Source organism: Aquarana catesbeiana, linkage group LG10, assembly GCF_042186555.1.
Source record: "Aquarana catesbeiana isolate 2022-GZ linkage group LG10, ASM4218655v1, whole genome shotgun sequence".
Lineage (NCBI taxonomy): Eukaryota > Metazoa > Chordata > Amphibia > Anura > Ranidae > Aquarana > Aquarana catesbeiana.
This window is the reverse complement of record NC_133333.1, coordinates 34,106,760-34,125,932: the sequence shown is the minus strand read 5'-3', so window position 1 is coordinate 34,125,932 and position 19,173 is coordinate 34,106,760. Positions and strand designations below refer to the sequence as shown.

The window sequence follows — 19,173 nt, the reverse complement described above, 5'->3', positions numbered from 1 at the left end:
TTGGTGTCAGTGGGAGGAATAGTGCCCCATCTTTTGTGTTAGTGGGAGAAATCGTGCCCCATCGTTGGTGTCAGTTAGAGAAATAATGCCCCATCACTGGTGTCAGTGGAAGGAATAGTGCCCCATCTTTGGTGTCCTTGGGTGGGCTAGTGCCCCATCACTGATGATATTAGTGCTACATCATTGGTGTCAGTGGGAGGAATAGTGCCTCATCTTTGGTGTTAGTGGGAGGAATCATGCCCCATTGTTGGTGTCAGTGAGAGAAATAGTGCCCCATCACTGGTGTCAGTGGAAGGAATAATGCCTTATATCAGTGGATGGAATAGTGCCCCAAGGGCCAGATAAAGGCTAGCAAAGGCCCTCAGCCCACAGTGTGGAGACCACTGCTTTAACCACTTGCCGACCGACTCATACCGATATACGTCGGCAAAATGGCGTGTTCCCGAGAATCGCCGTATGGGTACGTCGGCTCCTTTAAGGGCCATAGCAGGCGCGCATGCACCCGTTGCGTGGTGGGGGACCCAGTGCTCGTTGCCGGTGGGCGCTATAGCCGCCAGCCACCCGCGATCACAGGCATGAGAGCCAGAATGGGGATTTGTGTGTGTAAACACACAAATCCTCGTTCTGACAGGAGAGAAAAGACAGATCTGCTGTTTGTAGTAATTACAAACAGCAATCTGTCTCCTCCCCCAGTCAGTCCCATCCCCCCCACATTAAGAAACACTCACGAGAGAACATATTTAACCCCTTGATCGCCCCCTAGTGTTAACCTCTTCCCTGCCAGTGACATTTACACAGTAATCAGTGCATTTTTATAGCACTGATCACTGTATAAATGTCAATGGTCCCAAAATAGTGTCAAAAGTGTCCGATCTGTCCGCCGCAATGTGACAGTACCGCTAAAAATCTCAGATCACTGCCTTTACTAGTAAAAAAAAATAAAACAATAAGAATGCCCAAAAAATGCCATAAATCTATCCCCTATTTTGTAAACGCTATAACTTTTGCGCAAACCAATCAATATACGCTTATTGCAAATTTTTACCAGAAATATGTAGAAGAATGTGATGAAGAAATTTGTTTTTAAAAACATTTTTGAGGATATTTATTATAGCAAAAAGTAAAAAATATTGTTTTTTTTTTTCAAAATTGTCGCTCTTTTTTTGTTTATAGCGTAAAAAATAAAAACCGCAGAGGTGATCAAATACCACCAAAAGAAAGCTCTATCCAAGGGACATACATTTTGTTTGGATACAAGGTCACATGACCGCGCAATTGTCAGTTAACCGCTTGCCGACTAGCCGCCGTCATTTTACTGCAGCAGGTCGGCAGGATTCCGCAAACCGTAGTAGCTATACGTTGGCTTGCGAGATCGGGATAGCAGGCGCGCTCGTGCCCTCTGCACAGCAGGGGTGCCGATGCTAGTGGCCGACGGTTGCAATGACCGCCGGCCACGAGCGATCGCGAGCACGAGAGGAAGAACCGGAATGAGTGTGTGTAAACACACACTTCCCTGTTCTGTTCTGAAAGGAGAGACAGATCCTGTGTTCCTATTAGCTAGGAACAACGATCCGTCACTTCCTCTAGTCAGTCCCATCCCCATTCAGTTAGAAATACGTACTAGGGAACACAGTTAACCCCTCGATCGCTCCCTAGTGTTAACCTCTTCCCTGCCAGTGGCATTTTTACAGTAATCAGTGCATTTTTATAGCACTGATCGCTGTATAAATGCCAATGGTCCCAAAAATGTGTCAAAAGTGTCCGATGTGTCCACCATAATGACACAGTCCCAATAAAAATCACAGATCGCCGCCATTACTAGTAAAAAAAATAAATAATAAGAAAAATGTTATAAATCTATCCCCTATTTTGTGGACGCTATAACTTTTGCGCAAACCAATCAATATATGCTTACTGCGATTTTTTTTACCAAAAATATGTAGAAGAATACATATCGGCCTAAACTGAGGAAAAAATTTGCTTAGTACAAAATATTGTGTTTTTTTCAAAATTGTCGCTCTTTTTTTGCTTATAGCGCAAAAAATAAAAACTGCAAAGGCGATCAAATACCACCAAAAGAAAGCTCTATTTGTGGGAAAAAAAAGACGTCAATTTTGTTTGGGTGCAGCATCGCACGACCGCGCAATTGTCAATTAAAACAACGCAGTGCCGTATCGCAAAAAAATGGCCTGGTCATTAAGCAGGAAAAGCTTCCGGGGCTGAAGTGGTTAAATCGAGCCTTTCTCTAATATAAAAGTAAATTGAACTCTGTGATTTAAAAAAAGTAAACTACCATTCCGGGAGAAATGAAAACTCTTAATTTGGCTCTTATGCTTCATCTCTATTTAGAATTTAAAAGGCCAGAATCTCCACTTTTCCTCCCATTCTTTCTCCAAGCTTTAAATCTTACACTATAAGTTCTTTCTCTGTAGAACACAGTACAATCCATACTCCTTCTCACTGTCACTGTTCTGCAACAAAAGACTGCAAAATATGCAGACGGGTCAGAAAAGCTGAAAATATCAGCAGGGAGTGGAAGGTAAGAGGGAGGGAGGCAGGAGGGAGGGACAGGTACAGCCGGGTAGACCAGGTCTATCGGGGACAGACAAATGAGTCAAAGAAACAAAAAATAAGGAGAATTCATGAAAATGAGCAAGTTGCTGATACTTCATCTCCTCTTCGCTCTTCTACCCGCGGGTGAGTACACTATAGATATATATTGTGTATACATTTGGAAGTAGGATCAATCTTCATCTCTAAGGAGGTGAAAGAATAGTAAGCCCTGGAAGACAATATAAGATTGCACTTGGTTAGCGTCTATCTGTACCAGTGGTCCTCAACCTTTTCAAGACCTAAATTATTCCAAACCTTATAAGTCCCAACAGTATAAAAAGTTATAAAGTCACACTTTAAAAGTATGGGAATACAAAACATGTACTGAAATGATGGATGACTCTGGATGGGACTAGTTGTCACTGTTGGGGGGGGGGTTAGGGGACTCTACAACAGACTTGCTAGCCCTGTAGAAAATGAGGTTTCTAGATGGGGGTCTCTTCAGAAAGCTGGGGACTTTTCAGGGTACTGTGGGAGATTGGAGGGCACTATAGGGGCTAGGAGGGTCTGTGGGAGGTTGGGAATCACTGTGGCACACTGTTGGAAGTTGGGGGCACAGTGTGGGGGGGGGGGCAGAGCTCTGCAGGAGGTTGGGGGCACTGTGGGGGATTGCGGGCACTGCAGGCAATTATGGGAGTTGGGGGCACTATTGGAGCCATGAAGCACTGTGGTAGGTTATGGGATCTGTGGCTGGGGGCCTAGGAGGAGGAAGGCCATGGCCTGGCGTCGGCCAATAGCCCAGTGGTTGAGAACCACTGACCTATACCATCTGAGCACCAAACATGCCTGGAAGTAGCCGTATTGAAATGCTGGAAGGCTCTGGATTGGGCTAGGTGTCACTGTTGAGGGATGGAGTTAGGGGAGTCTGCAGCAGACTTGATAGCCATGTAGAAGATGAGGTTTCTGGAAGAGGATGGGGGTCTCTCCAGAAGCCTGGAGGGCTTTTCAGGGGTACTGTGGGGGACTGGAGGGCACTGCAGGGACTAGGAAGCTCTGTGGGTGTTTGGGAGGCAACATGGAGGGCACTGCAGGGGCTAGGAGGGTCTATGGGAGGTTGGAAGGCACTGTGGGACACTGTTGGAGGTTGGGGGCACAATGGGGGATGATGCTCTTCAGCAGGCTTGGGGAACTGTAGGGGGTTGTGGGGCATGATGCTCTTCAGCAGGCTTGGGGCACAATGGGGGATGATGCTCTTCAGCAGGCTTGGGGAACTGTAGGAGGTTGTGGGGCATGATGCTCTTCAGCAGGATTGGGGCACAATGGGGGATGATGCTCTTCAGCAGGCTTGGGGAACTGTAGGGGGTTGTGGGGCACTGCAGGCAATTATGGGAGGTTAGGGGCACTATTGGAGATGGGAGGCACTGTGGTAGGTTAGGGGATCTGCAGCTAGAACCCCAGGAAGGAGAAGCTTGGGAGGCAATGTGGAGGGCACTGCAGGGGCTAGAAGGGTCTGTGGAAGGTTGGGAGGCTCTGTGGGCACAATTGGGTGCTGGGTTTACTGTGGTAGTATAGAGACTCTGCAGCTGGAGACCCAGGAAGAGGGAGGCCGCGACCTGCTACCGTACAACAACCAAGGGGTTGAGAACTACTAATCTATACCATCTGACCACCAAACATGCCTGGAAGTAACATTTAAAATACAGTATATCTTAAGCCCAAACTTTCTTTTTTAGTTTTGGGTGGAAGGGTGATGGGTTATAACGCCTGGTTAGTTTTTATTACTGTTGTCTGTATCCCCACTTGGGGAGTTTGCTCTTGCTATTTGCCCTGGTGGCCAATGTAACACACTAAAAGAAAGAGAGAACCAAAATTTTCAGTTGTCACCAGAATAGGAAGAGAGGAGAAACCTTCCAAAGGAGACACTTACACATGTACTCAGAACTCCATAGTAGAACAACTGGAAGGAAACAATATTTATACCCCCAATACCTTATCTACATCTGATCCATCAGTATAGTAAGTCAGTGTTCCCAAAGCTGTATGTAAAAAATTCCCACTGGCACCATCATCATGACATCCCTATTGGGTCGGAGGATATTCTTTTACCCTGCAAGATCCAGAGTATGTGCATTGAAAGCTGTGGATGGTCTTGTCAGGGGATGTTTGCTCCTGTTCTTGTGACAACTAAAATTTTTGGAATGACAATGATCATCAAGACAATTAGAGAGGATGAATCTGCCCGACATGAGTAGGAATCTGATTGTAGTTCTATCCACTTGGTCCTGCAATGTACATGAGGATGTAGATGGCCCGTCCACATCCCAGGACAAGAGCTGGTGGGGGGAACGAGGAATAAGGTATTAGAGGAAAATGGGTAGTGTTATGCCATGTACACACGGGCGGACTTTTCGGCATCAAAGGTCCGACGGTCTTTCTGACGGACCTTCGACGGACTTTTGACGGACTTCCAATGGACTTTCGAACGAACGGACTTGCCTACACACAATCACACCAAAGTCCGACGGATTCGTATGTGATGACGTACGACCGGACTAAAATAAGGAAGTAGCCAGTAGCCAATAGCTGCCCTAGCGCCGGTTTTCATCCGTCGGACTAGCCTACAGACGAACGGATTTTTCGACCGGACTCAAATCCGTCGGAAAGATTTGAAACATGTTTTAAATCTAAAGTCCATCTGATTTTTGACCGAAAAAGTCCGCTGTAGGTCCGATGAAGCCCACACACGGTCGGATTGTCCGACGGATTCGTTCCGTCGGACCAGTCTGGTCGAAAAGTCCGCCCGTGTGTACACGGCATAACTGCTTATTCCTCTACCCCTAGGCAAAATAAGCAATTAACCCTTTCAATTGGTACATTTTACACTTACCTAGACCTCAGCTTTAGATTGTACCTCATAATCTCTGATGTAAGTTAAAGCCACCTCCAATAAATACTTCTTTTAAGGTTCAGGACACAGTGGGGGGAGGTTCTAACCAGGACAGAAAGTGATGGGTGATTTTCAGAGTGGGGGCACACAACAAAATACTTTTAGGAAAATAGGGAAGGGTTAGAAACCCTGTTTGGTTTTTATTACTTGTACAAAGTTCTTTGAGCTGGGGGGTTGGAGAAAGGGCACCACTATAACCATCATATATGTTATTACTGTATTTTGCCGCATGGGCTGGATGAACATAAAAAAATATAACTTGACAATTAAAATATTTATTTAGCTGTTTGCCTGGAGTTCAGCTTTAAATGCCTGGGTGACTCCTTTAATTGTATAGTTAGGATGGCAGATGCAAGTATTTGAAAGCAGATGACAGTCATCATATCACTAAAGAGCGTACATAGATACAATTATATTATATGTTGTGCTAATCACATACCTGATTCTCTCCCAGGTCTTTCTCTGAGATGCACCCAGTGTACAGGATTACCATATTATTGTCCAGAGTCTACACAGCAATGTATCCTCAACCAGACGAGCTGCATGTCACAGTCCTTCACCGTTGTAGGTATGGTATGATGGATTAAACCTTAGCACACATACAGTGAACACATAGGGCACAGTTCATTGCATACTTCCCAACTGTCCCTGGAACCAAATCCCTCTTTCCCTCTTCTTGGTGTAAGGTATAGACCTCTTAAAAAAATACACTAAATAAAAATAAAATTAAAAAAAATAAAAAATAAATAAAATGTTATTGGGCTGTTTTCTCTCCAGGTCGAATGTTAATCATTCACAAACAAAAGAGTGACGCAGGAAAATAACATTAACATTTGACCCGAAGAATAAAAATAGCCTAACAACATGAAATCTTGCCCTCATTCGCACAGAATGAATGTACATTTTCAATAAATACACCGCTATGTAATTACCAAAAGCATTATGACCTAATAGAATCTTCAGGTCCCTGCTCCAGATTATACAGCCATGTCCGGTGGATTACAATCTGGGTGCAGGCTGGGCGAAAAGTCCGTCCAGACTGCTTACAATGTATGAGGATAAGGATAATGTCCCACAAGCCGCACAGCAACCATGGCTAAGCCCCATGGGCGGAACGAAACGTGTTGTTGGGCAAGGCCGGGTGAAGATAGACCAAGACTGCTGTTATTTCCCTGATGCGCAGGATTGCTTGGTATGCGGCTTGTGGTACATTATCCTTACCAAAAGCATTAGGCTGTCCTAAACCTTCTATACAACCCCTAAATCATGGGTGCCCAACCTGCAGCCCTCCAGCTGTTGCGGAACTACATTACCCATGAGGCATTGCAAGAAAAGTCCCATGAGGCATTGCAAAGCTGACAGTTGCAAGCATGACTCCCAAGGGCAGAGACATGATGGGACTTGTAGCTCCATAAGAGCTGGAGGGCCGCAAGTTGGACACCATTAATGAATATTGTTATAATCGGTAATTATATGTGGGTTTAACCATTTATTTTCTGCACATCCATTCTTCCTGCCCTGTGTCTCTGGGGGCGTGTGCCTACTTTGCACAGGTTGGGAGGTATGTCATTGAATGTATGAGGACAAGGATAATGTACCACAAGACGCACCCCAACCATAAATAAGCCCCATGGGCAGGACGAAACGCGTCAGTGTGCATGGCCAGTACAGAAATAGGCTTCTATAACTTCTCTGATGCACAGGATTGCTTGAAACCTTCTATAAAACCCCTAAACTAATGGATATTGTTATTATGGGTAATTATATGTGGGTTTAACCATTTATTTTCTGCACATCCATTCTTCCTGTGTCTCTGGGGGCGTGTGCCTACTTTGCGCAGGTTTGGACATACAGTACTGTATGTCACTGAATTTCTTGATTTTTGTTATTTTTAAAAGCCAATATAAAAGGAAAAGCAGGGCTGATCCTGCCAAAAACCCATTGAGCTGATAACGTCCTGTGCTGTACTGTTAACAGTTGACATTGTTTTAGAGTTCCTGTCTCTTTGGACTACAAAACACCTCCCCTATGTTATGGAGACAGGGAGATAGGGGGTGTTTTGTAGTCCTAGCAAGCTTCCTGTCCTAGGGTGACAAGGAAAGATCAGCTAAGGTTCAAGCCAGACCCAACTCAGCCTGAACTCGCAGGAGGCTGTCACATGATAGCGGGCCACCCGTCCAATCAGCTGCAGCCAGGGAATTCCTGGCCCTGCAGCGGCACATAACAAAGAGGTGGGGCTGCCGGAGACATCATTGGCTTAATAGAGCCATATTAGGGAATTGATGTCACCAGCATCCCTGCCCCTTTGTCACATGCAGTCGCAGAGTAGGGAGATTTCAGCTGATTGAACGGTCTGCTATCATGTGACAGCTTCCTATGGGCTTGGCTGATTGGAACAGTGGCCTGCTATCATTTGATTCCCGCTGGTTGGGGAGGAACCGGCTTCAGCCCCAACCTTAGCCCATCATTAGTAACAAGAAAACACTGCTCCTTCATAGATAAAGTGCAGTGAGTAAGTGTTGCCACCATAGGACAGGAAATGTATTACTGGCAGGATCACCAGGTGAAAGAAAAGAAAAAAAAAAAGAAAAACAAAACAAATGCAGCCACCAGATCTGGGAAGCTACAATATATCACATCTTTATTCTTAAAGTTGTTGTAAACCTCAGACACGAAATATGAACAAAGCATATCCCTCTACAGTGTGTACTTGTCTCCATCCAGAGCACTAAGTGTCACTTTGGTCTGCTGCTTCGTTCCTCTGCTGTCAGAATGAGTCACTCCTGACAAGGTTTCCTGACACCAAGAGAAAAAAGATGACAAGGGAGGGAACTCCAGCACACAGTCGGTGATTGACAGCTTCAGCTCTGTTCCTGTGTGCTGTGTGGAGGGGGGGTATGTCCCTTCCCTCCAATCACCTCTCAGAGCTCTCCTCACTGAGCTCTGCAGAGTGTAACTTCAGCTCTCTGTGCCTTTTTTTTCTGAACTCTCAGACAAGCTTTAAAATTCAGCACTTTGAGCAGGTGTAGAGAAGAAAGTGCAGCAGATAAACAGGTACAACTTATGTAGGAGGATTTGTTCACTAGGTATATGTAAGAGGTTATAACCACTTTCAGTTTAGATACATTTTAGGGTCCATTCACACTAAGAATCACACAGGAATATACTGCGCGTTCCTGTGTAATTCAGGCCCTGTTCACCTTATCGCATAGAAGAAACAAGCCTTCCCGCTCCACGATTCTGACATCATGATTTTCACGCGATTCTGCGTGCTGCATAGGGCAGCCTATTCACTTGAATGGGTTGCCCTGTGTGCGTTTGTCACCCAAAACCAAGCTCCTGCTCCTTTTTGGGTAACAAGCTTCACGCGATTCCTATAGGCGCGGTTGGCTGGGATTGTCATACGATCCTGTCGCACAACCATCGCAGCAGTATCGCATCACATTTTGGGGTGCCATTGAAGGATAATGACCCTCAAAAATGGGGCAGCGCGCTGTGCTGCAGTCCCTGCGCGGTTTGGGATCTTTGTAATCCCAAATCGCAAGATGTGAACGGGGCAGGTCATTGCAGTGCGATTTCAGCTGATTCATTTTTAATGGGCTGAAAAGGCACCGCACCACACCAAAAGTAGCGCATGCACCATTTTTGAAAGCGCACTGCAACTTTTGTACTATGCGATCTGTTGGGGGCGAACACACTGCGTTTTCGACCTGCTTTTGGGGTGTCATTAACATTGCACTGACACCCACGGCAGATTGCAAGGGCAGTGCGGTTTCAATACGGTGTGGGAGACCTGCATGGAACGCGGGTTGCCCGTTCCGCATTCAAGTGTGAAAGGACCCTAAAATTCCAATCTTCTGTGAGGAGGAAGAGGACTTTGTGAAAATGTATTTTTTTTGTTAATTGCTGCAAAAAAGAAACAATATATAAATTAGATACATACATTTTGCATGTTTTATAGTATTTCTGTTATTTGTCATTTTTTGTACAATTTAACAAATGGCAAGGAAATGAAGCTATTGATCCTAAACTGAACTAACAGGATTGTATTCTTGCAGAGAATGGGATCATCACCGAGAAGACATACAAGGGCTGTTCTCAGGGACTCCGGTGTAACCAGTCAGTGTATATGGACTTGGGCTTTAAGAAGACATATATAAGTTCCTATTGCTGCGAAACAAATATGTGTAACAACGCCACAGTCTATGGTGAGAAACAAAGTCTTCGGTTCCAAAAGCTTGACAATACTCACATGTAATACAAAATGCACTGACGTGTTTCAGGAGGGACGAAACGCATCAGGTGGAGTGGCCAGAGGCCACACATCTCGTCAAACATCAGGCTTGGTTTGAGAGGAGTCCCTTTGTAATATAGCCTGAAACTTCCAGAGCCAATACGGCTCTGGAAGCAACATTGCGAGTCATATGACAGCTGTAATGGACATATATAAATGGAAATATATATAAAGACCAATAAGAGTGCCAGACTAATGAACCGAGAGTCCAAATGCTTAAAAAATTGGTGTTCATTTAACCACTTCAGCCCCGGAAGAATTTACCCCCTTCCTGACCAGGCCATTTTTTGCGATACGGCACTGCGTCGCTTTAACTGACAATTGCGCGGTTGTGCGACGCTGTACCCAAGCAAATTTTACATCCTTTTTTTCCCACAAATAGAGCTTTTTTTTTGGTGGTATTTGATCACCTCTGCGGTCTTTATTTTTTGCGCTATAAACAAAAGAAGAGCGACAATTTTGAAAAAAGACACAATGTAGGTTATTTATGAAAGGCAAATCCACTTTGCACTACAAGTGCAAAGTGCACTTGGAAGTGCTGTCACTGTAGATCTGAGGAGCACATGCAATGAAAATAAGAAACAGCATTTTAGCTTGCACATGATTGGATGATAAAATCAGCAGAGCTTCCACTCATTTCAGATCTACCCCTTTAGATTTAGAGCGACTGCACTTCCAAGTGCACTTTCAGTGCAATTTCAAGTGCACTTTGCACTTGTAGTTTGCACTTGTAGTGCAAAGTGGATTTGCCTTTCGTAAATAACCCCCAATATCTTTTAGTTTTTGCTATAATAAATATCCCAATTTTTTAAACAACAAAAACAAATTTTTTCCTCAGTTTAGTCCGATATATATTCTTCTACATATTTTTGGTAATAAAAATCACAATAAGCGTATATTGATTAGTTTGTGCAAAAGTTATAGCGTCTACAAAGTAGGGGATAGATTTATGGCATTTTTATTATTATTATTTTTTTTTACTAGTAATGGCGAAGATCAGCGATTTTTATCGGGACTGTGATATTGCAGCAGACAAATCAGACCCTTTTGACACATTTTTGGGACCAGTGACATTTATACAGCGATCAGTGCTATAAATATTATAATTATTATTATTTGAGGTACTTATATAGCGCTGTCAATTTACGCAGCGCTTTACATATACATTGTACATTCACATCACTCCCTACCCTCAAGGAGCCCACAATCTAAGGTCCCTAACTCACATTCATATACTAGGGCCAATTTAGACAGAAGCCAATTAACCTATTAGCATGTCTTTGGAGTGAAATATGCACTGATTACTGTATAAATGTCACTGGCAGGGAAGGGGTTAACACTAGGGGGCAACCAAGGGGTTAACTGTGTTCCCTATGTGTGTTCTAACTGTGGGGGAGATGGGACTGACGTGGGGAGGAGAGAGATCGGTGTTCCTACTTAGTAGGAACACACAATCTTTCTCCTCTCCCCTGACAGAACCGGGATTTGTGTCTTTACACACACAGATCCTGGTTCTCGCTCTGTCACAAGCAATCGCGGGTACCTGGCAGTCATGGCACCCGCCGGGCACTTGCATCGGCTCCGGGGACACGCTGCGGGCACGCATGCACACCTCATACGGTGTCTTAAAGAGCTGATGTGCAGCTGAAAAAAACAATACTGGGATGATGTCTGCAGCTGCAGACATCATCCCATGATAAAAACTTGAAGTCCAGCAAGGTACGGGTACATAGCTGGCCATCAAGTGGTTAAACATGAGCTAATGTTTGGGCTGGCCCAAACCCATGGGAAACTACCACATGATAGTAGGCCATCAGCCCAACCAGCTGTAGCAGTGGAATTTTCTGGCCACAGCCACACATAACAAAGGAGCAGGGAGGCTGGAGACACCATTGACCTAATAAAGCCATATTTGGTCAATGACTTTCCCCAACTTTGGTCATGTGGCCATACTAGGTCAATGATGTCACCAGCACCCCATTTGTTACATGCGGCCGCAGAGTGGGGAATTCTCTGGCCAGGGCTGATTGGGCCAGCAGCTGGGGAGTCTGGTGACATCATTGACCTAATATGGTTAAATGGCCATGCTTGAACAATGTCATTGACCAAATATAGCCATGTGGCCACATGCGGAGAATGGTGTCACCCACATCGCTGCCCCTTCGGGTAAAGTCAGGTCTCCTGTCTTGTCAGACATGGCTGTGCTGTGTGGCAGAAATGTGTAAAACTCAGGACTGGATGAACAGAAATCCTAATTATTTAGCAGATAAAACAGTTCTCTTATATATATTTCATCTGTGTATTTATTTATTTATTTATTTTGCTTTAACGAAAGGGTGTTCTTGTTTATTTGTTTGAAGTTTTTTAAATATACAGTTTAAGATGCATGGTGGGTTATTACTGGAGCATAGAAAATCCAGTGCAGCTCTATATGGAAACCAATCAGCTTCTGGGTTTTATTGTCAAAGCTTAAAGTTAAACAAGCTGAAGTTAGAAGCTGACTGGCTACCATCAGTGGTGTATTTTGGTTTTGTGCTGCCCTAGGCAAGACTAAAATCGGGCGCATCCCCCATTTAAATTTGTCCCACCCCTTCCTTCTCAAGTGGCTATGCGGGTCTCTGGTGGCTATGTGCAGTCTGGTGGCTATGTGGGTCTCTGCTGGCTATGCAGGGTCTCTGGTGGCTATGTGGGCCCTCTGGTGGCTATGTGGGTCTCTGGTGGCTATATAAGGTCTCTGGTGGCTATGTAGGGTCTCTGGTGGCTATGCGGGTCTCTGGAGGCTATGTGCAGTCTGATGGCTATGCGGGGTCTCTGGTGGCAATGCGGGGTCTCTGGTTGCTATGTGGGGTCTCTGGTGGCTATGTGCAGTCTGGTGGCTATGCGGATCTCTGGGGGCTATGTGGGGTCTCTGGTGGCTATGTGCAGTCTGGTGGCTATGTGGGTCTCTGCTGGCTATGTGGGGTCTCTGGTGGCTATGTGGGTCTCTGATGGTTATGCAAGGTCCCTGGTGGCTATGTAGGGTCTCTGGTGGCTATGCAGGTCTCTGGTGGCTATGCGGGGTCTCTGGTGGCTATGCGGGTCTCTAGAGGCTATGTGCAGTCTGGTGGCTATGCGGGGTCTCTGGTGGCTATGCGGGTCTCTGGTGGCTATGCGGGTCTCTGGTGGCTATGCGGGGTCTCTGGTGGCCATGTGGGGTCTCTGGTGGCTATGTGCAGTCTGGTGGCTATGCAGATCTCTGGTGGCTATGTGGGTCTCTGGTGGCTATGAGGGTCTCTGGTGGCTATGCGGGGTCTCTGGTGGCTATGTGGGGTCTCTGGTGGTTATGCGGGTCTCTGGTGGCTATGTGCAGTCTGGTGGCTATGCGGGTCTCTGGTGGCTATGCGGGGTGTCTAGTGGCTATGTGGGGTCTCTGGTGTCTATGCGGGTCTGTGGTGGCTATGCGGGTCTCTGGTGACTATGCAGGGTCTCTGGTGGCTATGCGGGGTCTCTGGTGGCTATGTGGGGTCTCTGGTGTCTATGCGGGTCTGTGGTGGCTATGCGGGTCTCTGGTGACTATGCAGGGTCTCTGGTGGCTATGCGGGTCTCTGGTGGCTATGCAGGGTCTCTGGTGGCTATGCGGGGTCTCTGGTGGCTATGTGGGGTCTCTGGTGGCTATGTGGGTCTCTGGTGGCTAAGCGGGGTCTCTGGTGGCTATGTGGGGTCTCTGGTGGCTATGCATGTCTCTGGTGGCTATGCGGGGTCTCTGGTGGCTATGTGGGGTCTGGTGGCTGTGTTCGGTCTCTGCTGGCTATGCTGGGTCTCTGGTGGCTATGAGGGTCTTTGGTGGCTATGCAGGGTCTCTGGTGGCTATGCGGGGTCTCTGGTGAATATGGTCTGTCTGGTGGCTATATAGGTCTCTGGTGGCTATGCGGGGTCTCTGGTGACTATGTGGGGTCTCTGGTGGCTATGCAGGTCTTTGGTGGCTATGCGGGGTCTCTGGTGGACTGTGGAGTAGTAACCCCCCCGCTAGCCTGCAACAGTTCTCCCCCCCTCCTGCTAGGAAAAGAGATAGGAATAGTAAGGAGAGAGAGATGGGGGACATGGAGAGAAATGGATGAGGGGGAGAGAGGGAGGGGGAAAGAGAGAGGGGGGTGAGAAAGAGTAACCTACCATGCACAGCTGCACAAGATTCTGAGTGCTCCAGCTTTAGTAAATCTCTATAGTGTCCATAAAGTGTGTGCAGTAGCAAAATGTCCCTGGAAAATGTTGTTGTTGTCAGCCTTCCTGTAGTTACACCATAGCTAGTATCCTGCCATAAAACCTGCCACCATATAATCCTGGTTGATCTTGTTTCCAGCTCGTGTGCCTGTGGCGGCACTCTTCTGCCAGAGATGTCAGGGGAACAGCAGCACCTGTGCAACTTCCAACCTAACCTCAGTCCAGTGTGCCGGAGTGCAGGATCGGTGTATGACCGTCACCACCGTGTATGTCAATGGTGAGACACATGGCAGACTATATATGTAGTCTATGTGTGTGATTGCCATACAGACACATGTATCGATAACACAATTTTTTGCCTCTGCAGGTTCCAGCTCAGATGTGGTGATCAAAGGCTGTGGAACTGGAAATCTCTGTGGACGAAAACTGTATTATAACAGTGGTGGTGTAAAAATGTATTCTGAGATATCATGCTGTGGGTACAACAACTGCAACCAGGGTGTGAATACAGGTAAACTCTGCTGATCTCAGATGCATGCACTGGGGTTGACTTAATAATAAAGTAGACTATTCACCTAGCAAAGTTTTTTAGTAACTAAGTGAAGCTGTGTCACCTTAAATTCCTGGTGCCTAATATGCGGTATATTCCCGACCTCATTGGTGGGGGAGCAGGGTGTGGGTGTGTAATCAGCTGACCACCAATGTTAGGGGGGTAAAATTCACTGCCACTGAACAGACCACCTGCCCTGACCACCAATATTGGCAAAGGGGAATAAAGCACATTGCTGTTGACCACCAATGGGGGGGGGGGGGGGGGGTTAACAGCACTGCCACTGGCCCCAACGCTGGGGTTTATTATTGTGGTCACTGACATCAACGTTATTGATACTAATGCTCAGGGTTATTCTTACGGCCACTGACACCTGTGCTGGGGGATATTATTGTGGTCACTGAGACCAATGCTGGGGGTTATTGTGGTCACTGAGACCGATGCTGGGGGTTATTGTTACGGTCATTGACACCAATGCTGGGGATTATTATTGTGGTCTCTGACACTAATGCTGAGGGTTATTATTACAATTACTGACACCTGGGCTGCGGGTTAATATGGTTACTGACACCAGTGCAGGGGGTTATTACTGTAGTCACTGACACCAATGCTCAGGATTATTATTATGGTCACTCACGAGTCACACCAGTGCTGGGGGTTATTATCGTGGTCTCTGACACCAGTTCTGTGGGGTATTTCTTTTTCCAAGCTGGACCAATGTAACTATGAAAATAATGACATACCCAAATTTCAGCTTTTTGTAGAGGGATAACACCTGAGATACCCCCCAGGGTTATATTCCTAGCTGTCGGGCCAGAGTACATATTACATAGAAAGTCTACAATGTGCCCTGTAAAGCCGAATTGTAACAGTACGAGGAAGAGCCGGTTGAGGTTGACATTGTCAAAGGCCTTTTCTGCATCAAGCGTGATGATTGCTAAGTCCTCCAATGGGTGTGATTTAGCATATTTGAGTGCTGTTAAAACCTTGCGAGTTGCGAATGTTGGACGTTGCTGATAAACCTTTGACTAAGCCCGCCTGAGCCGGGTGGATTAGGGAAGGAAGAATAGGTGTTAAGCGTGAAGCAATGATTTTGGATAGAATTTTAGCATCTAGATTGAGTAATGAAAAACATCCATAGGACCCGGGAAGGTGGGGTCTTTCCATTTTTTGTGCAAAAAGTTTGATGTAGGCCTGAGAGCCCATGAGCATATAACCACCACCATCCCAAACTTTAGCTTTAAGTGTCAAGGCTAGGTTAAGGTTTAGGTGTTGAGTGTTAATTTAGGGGATATTAAGTCATAGGGGAAGGGTTGTGTTTATAAGGTAGACTAAAGATTCAGTTAGGGTTAGGTGTCGGGGATTGGGTGACACATTTTCACATTTGTTTTAAGTGAATGTTCTTGGGCTGCCTGAATGCGTTAAATGAAATGATTATGTTTGCCTCCTCCAGTGAAGGTGAACGAGACTCTGAATGGTCTACAGTGCTACGCGTGTAATGAGACAGGCAAGGGAGAATGCACCACACCTTTCACCACATCATGTACCGGTAACATGACCTCATGTGTGGATGCACAAGGTAATGTACCTTCTCATTTGATGTTGTTCTATGAATTTGAAGGGGAGATGCTTATGTCTATCAGTAACTTTGGATGTTGTTCCTCATGGCTCTAAGAAGGTTCTTTGGTGTGAAATGATCCACAACCACCAGTCAGATTTCAGTTTACTGTAGAAAAATAGCAAAGGTAATTGCTTGTTGTGGATTTCTAAACATTGCTAATTGCTCTTTATAACAGTTTCTAACCGGAATTGGTAGATTAATGTTCTCAAACATGATGCCCTATACTAAGAGAACCTTGATCTACCTTCTATTGTAGAACTAGGAGCATGACCCTCTGTACTGTATGTACAGTATCTCACAAAAGTGAGCACACCCCGCACATTCTTGTAAATATTTTATTATATCTTTTCATGTGACAACACTGAAGAAATGACACTTTGCTACAATATAAAGTAGTGAGTGTACAGCTTGTATAACAGTGTAAATTTGCTGTCCCCTCAAAATAACTCAACACACAGCCATTAATGTCTAAACCGCTGGCAACAAAAGTGAGTACACCCCTAAGTGAAAATGTGCAAATTGGGTCCAATTAGCCATTTTCCCTCACCGGTGTCATGTGACTCGTTAGTGTTACAAGGTCTCAGGTTTGAATGGGGATCAGGTGTGTTAAATTTGGTGTTATTGCTCCCACTCTCTCATACTGGTCACTGGAAGTTCAACATGGCACCTCATGGCAATGAACTCTCTGAGGATCTGAAAAAAAGAATTGTTGCTCTACATAAAGATGGCCTAGACTATAAGAAGATTGCCAAGACTCTGAAACTGAGCTGCAGCACGGTGGCCATAAAGCAGTTTAACAGGACAGGTTCCACTCAGAACAGGCCTCACCATGGTCGTCCAAAGAAGTTGAGTGCACGTGCACAGTGTCATATCCAGAGGTTGTCTTTGGGAAATAGACACATGAGTGCTGCCAGCATTACTGCAGAGGTTGAAGGGGTGGGGGGGGTCAGCCTGTCAGTGCTCAGACCATACGCCGCACACTGCATCAAATTGGTCTGCATGGCTGTCCTCCCAGAAGGAAGCCTCTTCTAAAGATGATGCACAAGAAAGCCAGCAAACAGTTTGCTGAAGACAAGCAGACTAAGGACATGGATTGTCCTGTGGTCTGATGAGACCAAGATAAACTTATTTGGTTCAGATGGTGTCAAGCGTGTGTGGCGGCAACCAGGTGAGGAGTACAAAGACAAGTGTGTCTTGCCTACAGGTAAGCATGGTGGTGGGAGTGTTATGGTCTGGGGCTGCACGAGTGCTGCCGGCACTGGGGAGCTACAGTTCATTGAGGGAATCATGAATGCCAACATGTACTGTGACATACTGAAGCAGAGCATGATCCCCTCCCTTCGGAGACTGGGCCACAGGGCAGTATTCCAACATGATAACAACCCCAAACACACCTCCAAGATGACCACTGCCTTGCTAAAGAAGCTGAGGGTAAAGGTGATGGACTGGCCAAGCATATCTCTAGACCTAAACCTTATTGAGCATCGGTGGGGCATCCTCAAACGGAAGGTGGAGGAGCGCAAGGTCTCTAACATCTACCAGCTCCTCGATGTCATCATAGAGGAGTGGAAGAGGACTCCAGTGGCAACCTGTGAAGCTCTGGTGAACTCCATGCCCAAGAGGGTTAAGGCAGTGCTGGAAAATAATGGTGGCCACACAAAATATTGACACTTTGGGCCCAATTTTAACTTAGGGGTGTACTCACTTTTGTTGCCAGTGGTTTAGACATTAATGGCTGTGTGTTGAGTTATTGTGAGGGGACAACACATTTACACTGTTATACAAGCTGTACATTCACTACTTTACATTGTAGCAAAGTGTCATTTCTTCAGTGTTGTCACATGAAAAGATATAATAAAATATCTACAAAAATGTGAGGGGTGTACTCACTTTTGTGAGATACTGTACAATAATTATTTTGATGGTTTCACAATCTTCTTATTCTGATCTGCTTGTGTTTGCCCAGGCTTTCCCAGAGGGAACACTCTGCTGCGGGGGTGCTGCTCTGCGGACGTGTGTTACGGTTTATCAACCTCCATGTCCCTCCAGGCCAGTCAGAAGTTGTACTGCTGCACGGGCAACCTATGTAACAGTGGAAACGTTGCATCCTATTTCCCGTCTGGATCAACCATGGCACGCGGCAGTGTCTACATTGTAGTGGTCACTTTGTTGGTACTTTTGGGATTTCGATGGACATTACTATGAACAATCAAGATGATAAAGGCCAATATGTTAATAAAATGTATAAAGATGGTCTAACTTTGTAACAGCACACAAAATGGTAGAAACCAATTGCAAGACACCTTTTGTTTGGGCTGATACTAAAAACTGATTTCTTGCCCACATTTATCTTATGAATGCTGACCATCAGTGGTGGAAAGTATAGGAAGAAAAAATTTCGAAAGCTACCTGTTCTTTTTTGGGACTCCCTCTTAAAATGTCTGCCAAGTGTTGAAATATGTATTTGTAAGTATCTTAACCTCTGATTTCAATGTGCAACTCCAATTAAATTTTTATTCATTTTTTGGTCCCCATCATCCTTTATTAAATAAAAAACAAAAAAAAAAACAAAAACAAGCCCAAGATTTACTTACTCTTTCCACACTTCCACACTTCCACACTCCAGCACTGTCCCCAGCTTCACCCTTGGCCTAGAACCACCCATTGTGTTCAGTTAGAACAAGGGTGTCAAACTCAATTTCATTGCGGGCTACATCAGCATGTGGTTGCCCTCAAAGGGCTGGTTGTATCTATAATACTAGATGTCCAGAGCACACCACCCCCTTTACATCAGCTGTCAAGAGCCTCCCCCCACCACCACCATCAAATGTCAAGATTTCCCCCACCTTCCATTACATCACAATGCACCCCACATACCTTGTGCTGCTGCCAGGAAGAAGCTTGGGTGCAGCTGAGAAGCAGAAAGTGCAGGGTCTGGAGGAGGACCAGAGGAGGCCTGGAGTCCTGCTGAAGATTGCTGAATACTGACGCTGGTGAGACGGAAATGAGGG

General features: G+C 45.7%; 1 protein-coding gene across 1 annotated transcript; it reads left to right on the top strand.

Annotated features, from left to right (window-relative positions):
• The first annotated feature begins 2,549 nt into the window (after positions 1-2,549).
• LOC141110016 (urokinase plasminogen activator surface receptor-like) lies at positions 2,550-18,684 on the top strand. Its single transcript, XM_073601262.1, has 7 exons — positions 2,550-2,697; positions 5,955-6,068; positions 9,559-9,708; positions 14,131-14,268; positions 14,359-14,502; positions 15,995-16,120; positions 18,129-18,684. Exons 1-7 carry the CDS (start codon positions 2,643-2,645, stop codon positions 18,365-18,367), a joined length of 966 nt encoding a protein of 321 aa, XP_073457363.1. The 5' UTR covers positions 2,550-2,642; the 3' UTR covers positions 18,368-18,684.
• The last annotated feature ends 489 nt before the right edge of the window (positions 18,685-19,173 follow it).

What these genes read in the sequence shown, in the direction of transcription:
- LOC141110016 (XM_073601262.1), top strand. Translation starts at nt 2,643, where the DNA reads ATGAAAATGAGCAAGTTGCTGATACTTCATCTCCTCTTCGCTCTTCTA. An exon ending in CACCACCGTGTATGTCAATG is followed by an intron (nt 14,269 to 14,358) that starts GTGAGACACATG and finishes TTGCCTCTGCAG; the next exon opens with GTTCCAGCTCAGATGTGGTG. An exon ending in CAACCAGGGTGTGAATACAG is followed by an intron (nt 14,503 to 15,994) that starts GTAAACTCTGCT and finishes TGCCTCCTCCAG; the next exon opens with TGAAGGTGAACGAGACTCTG.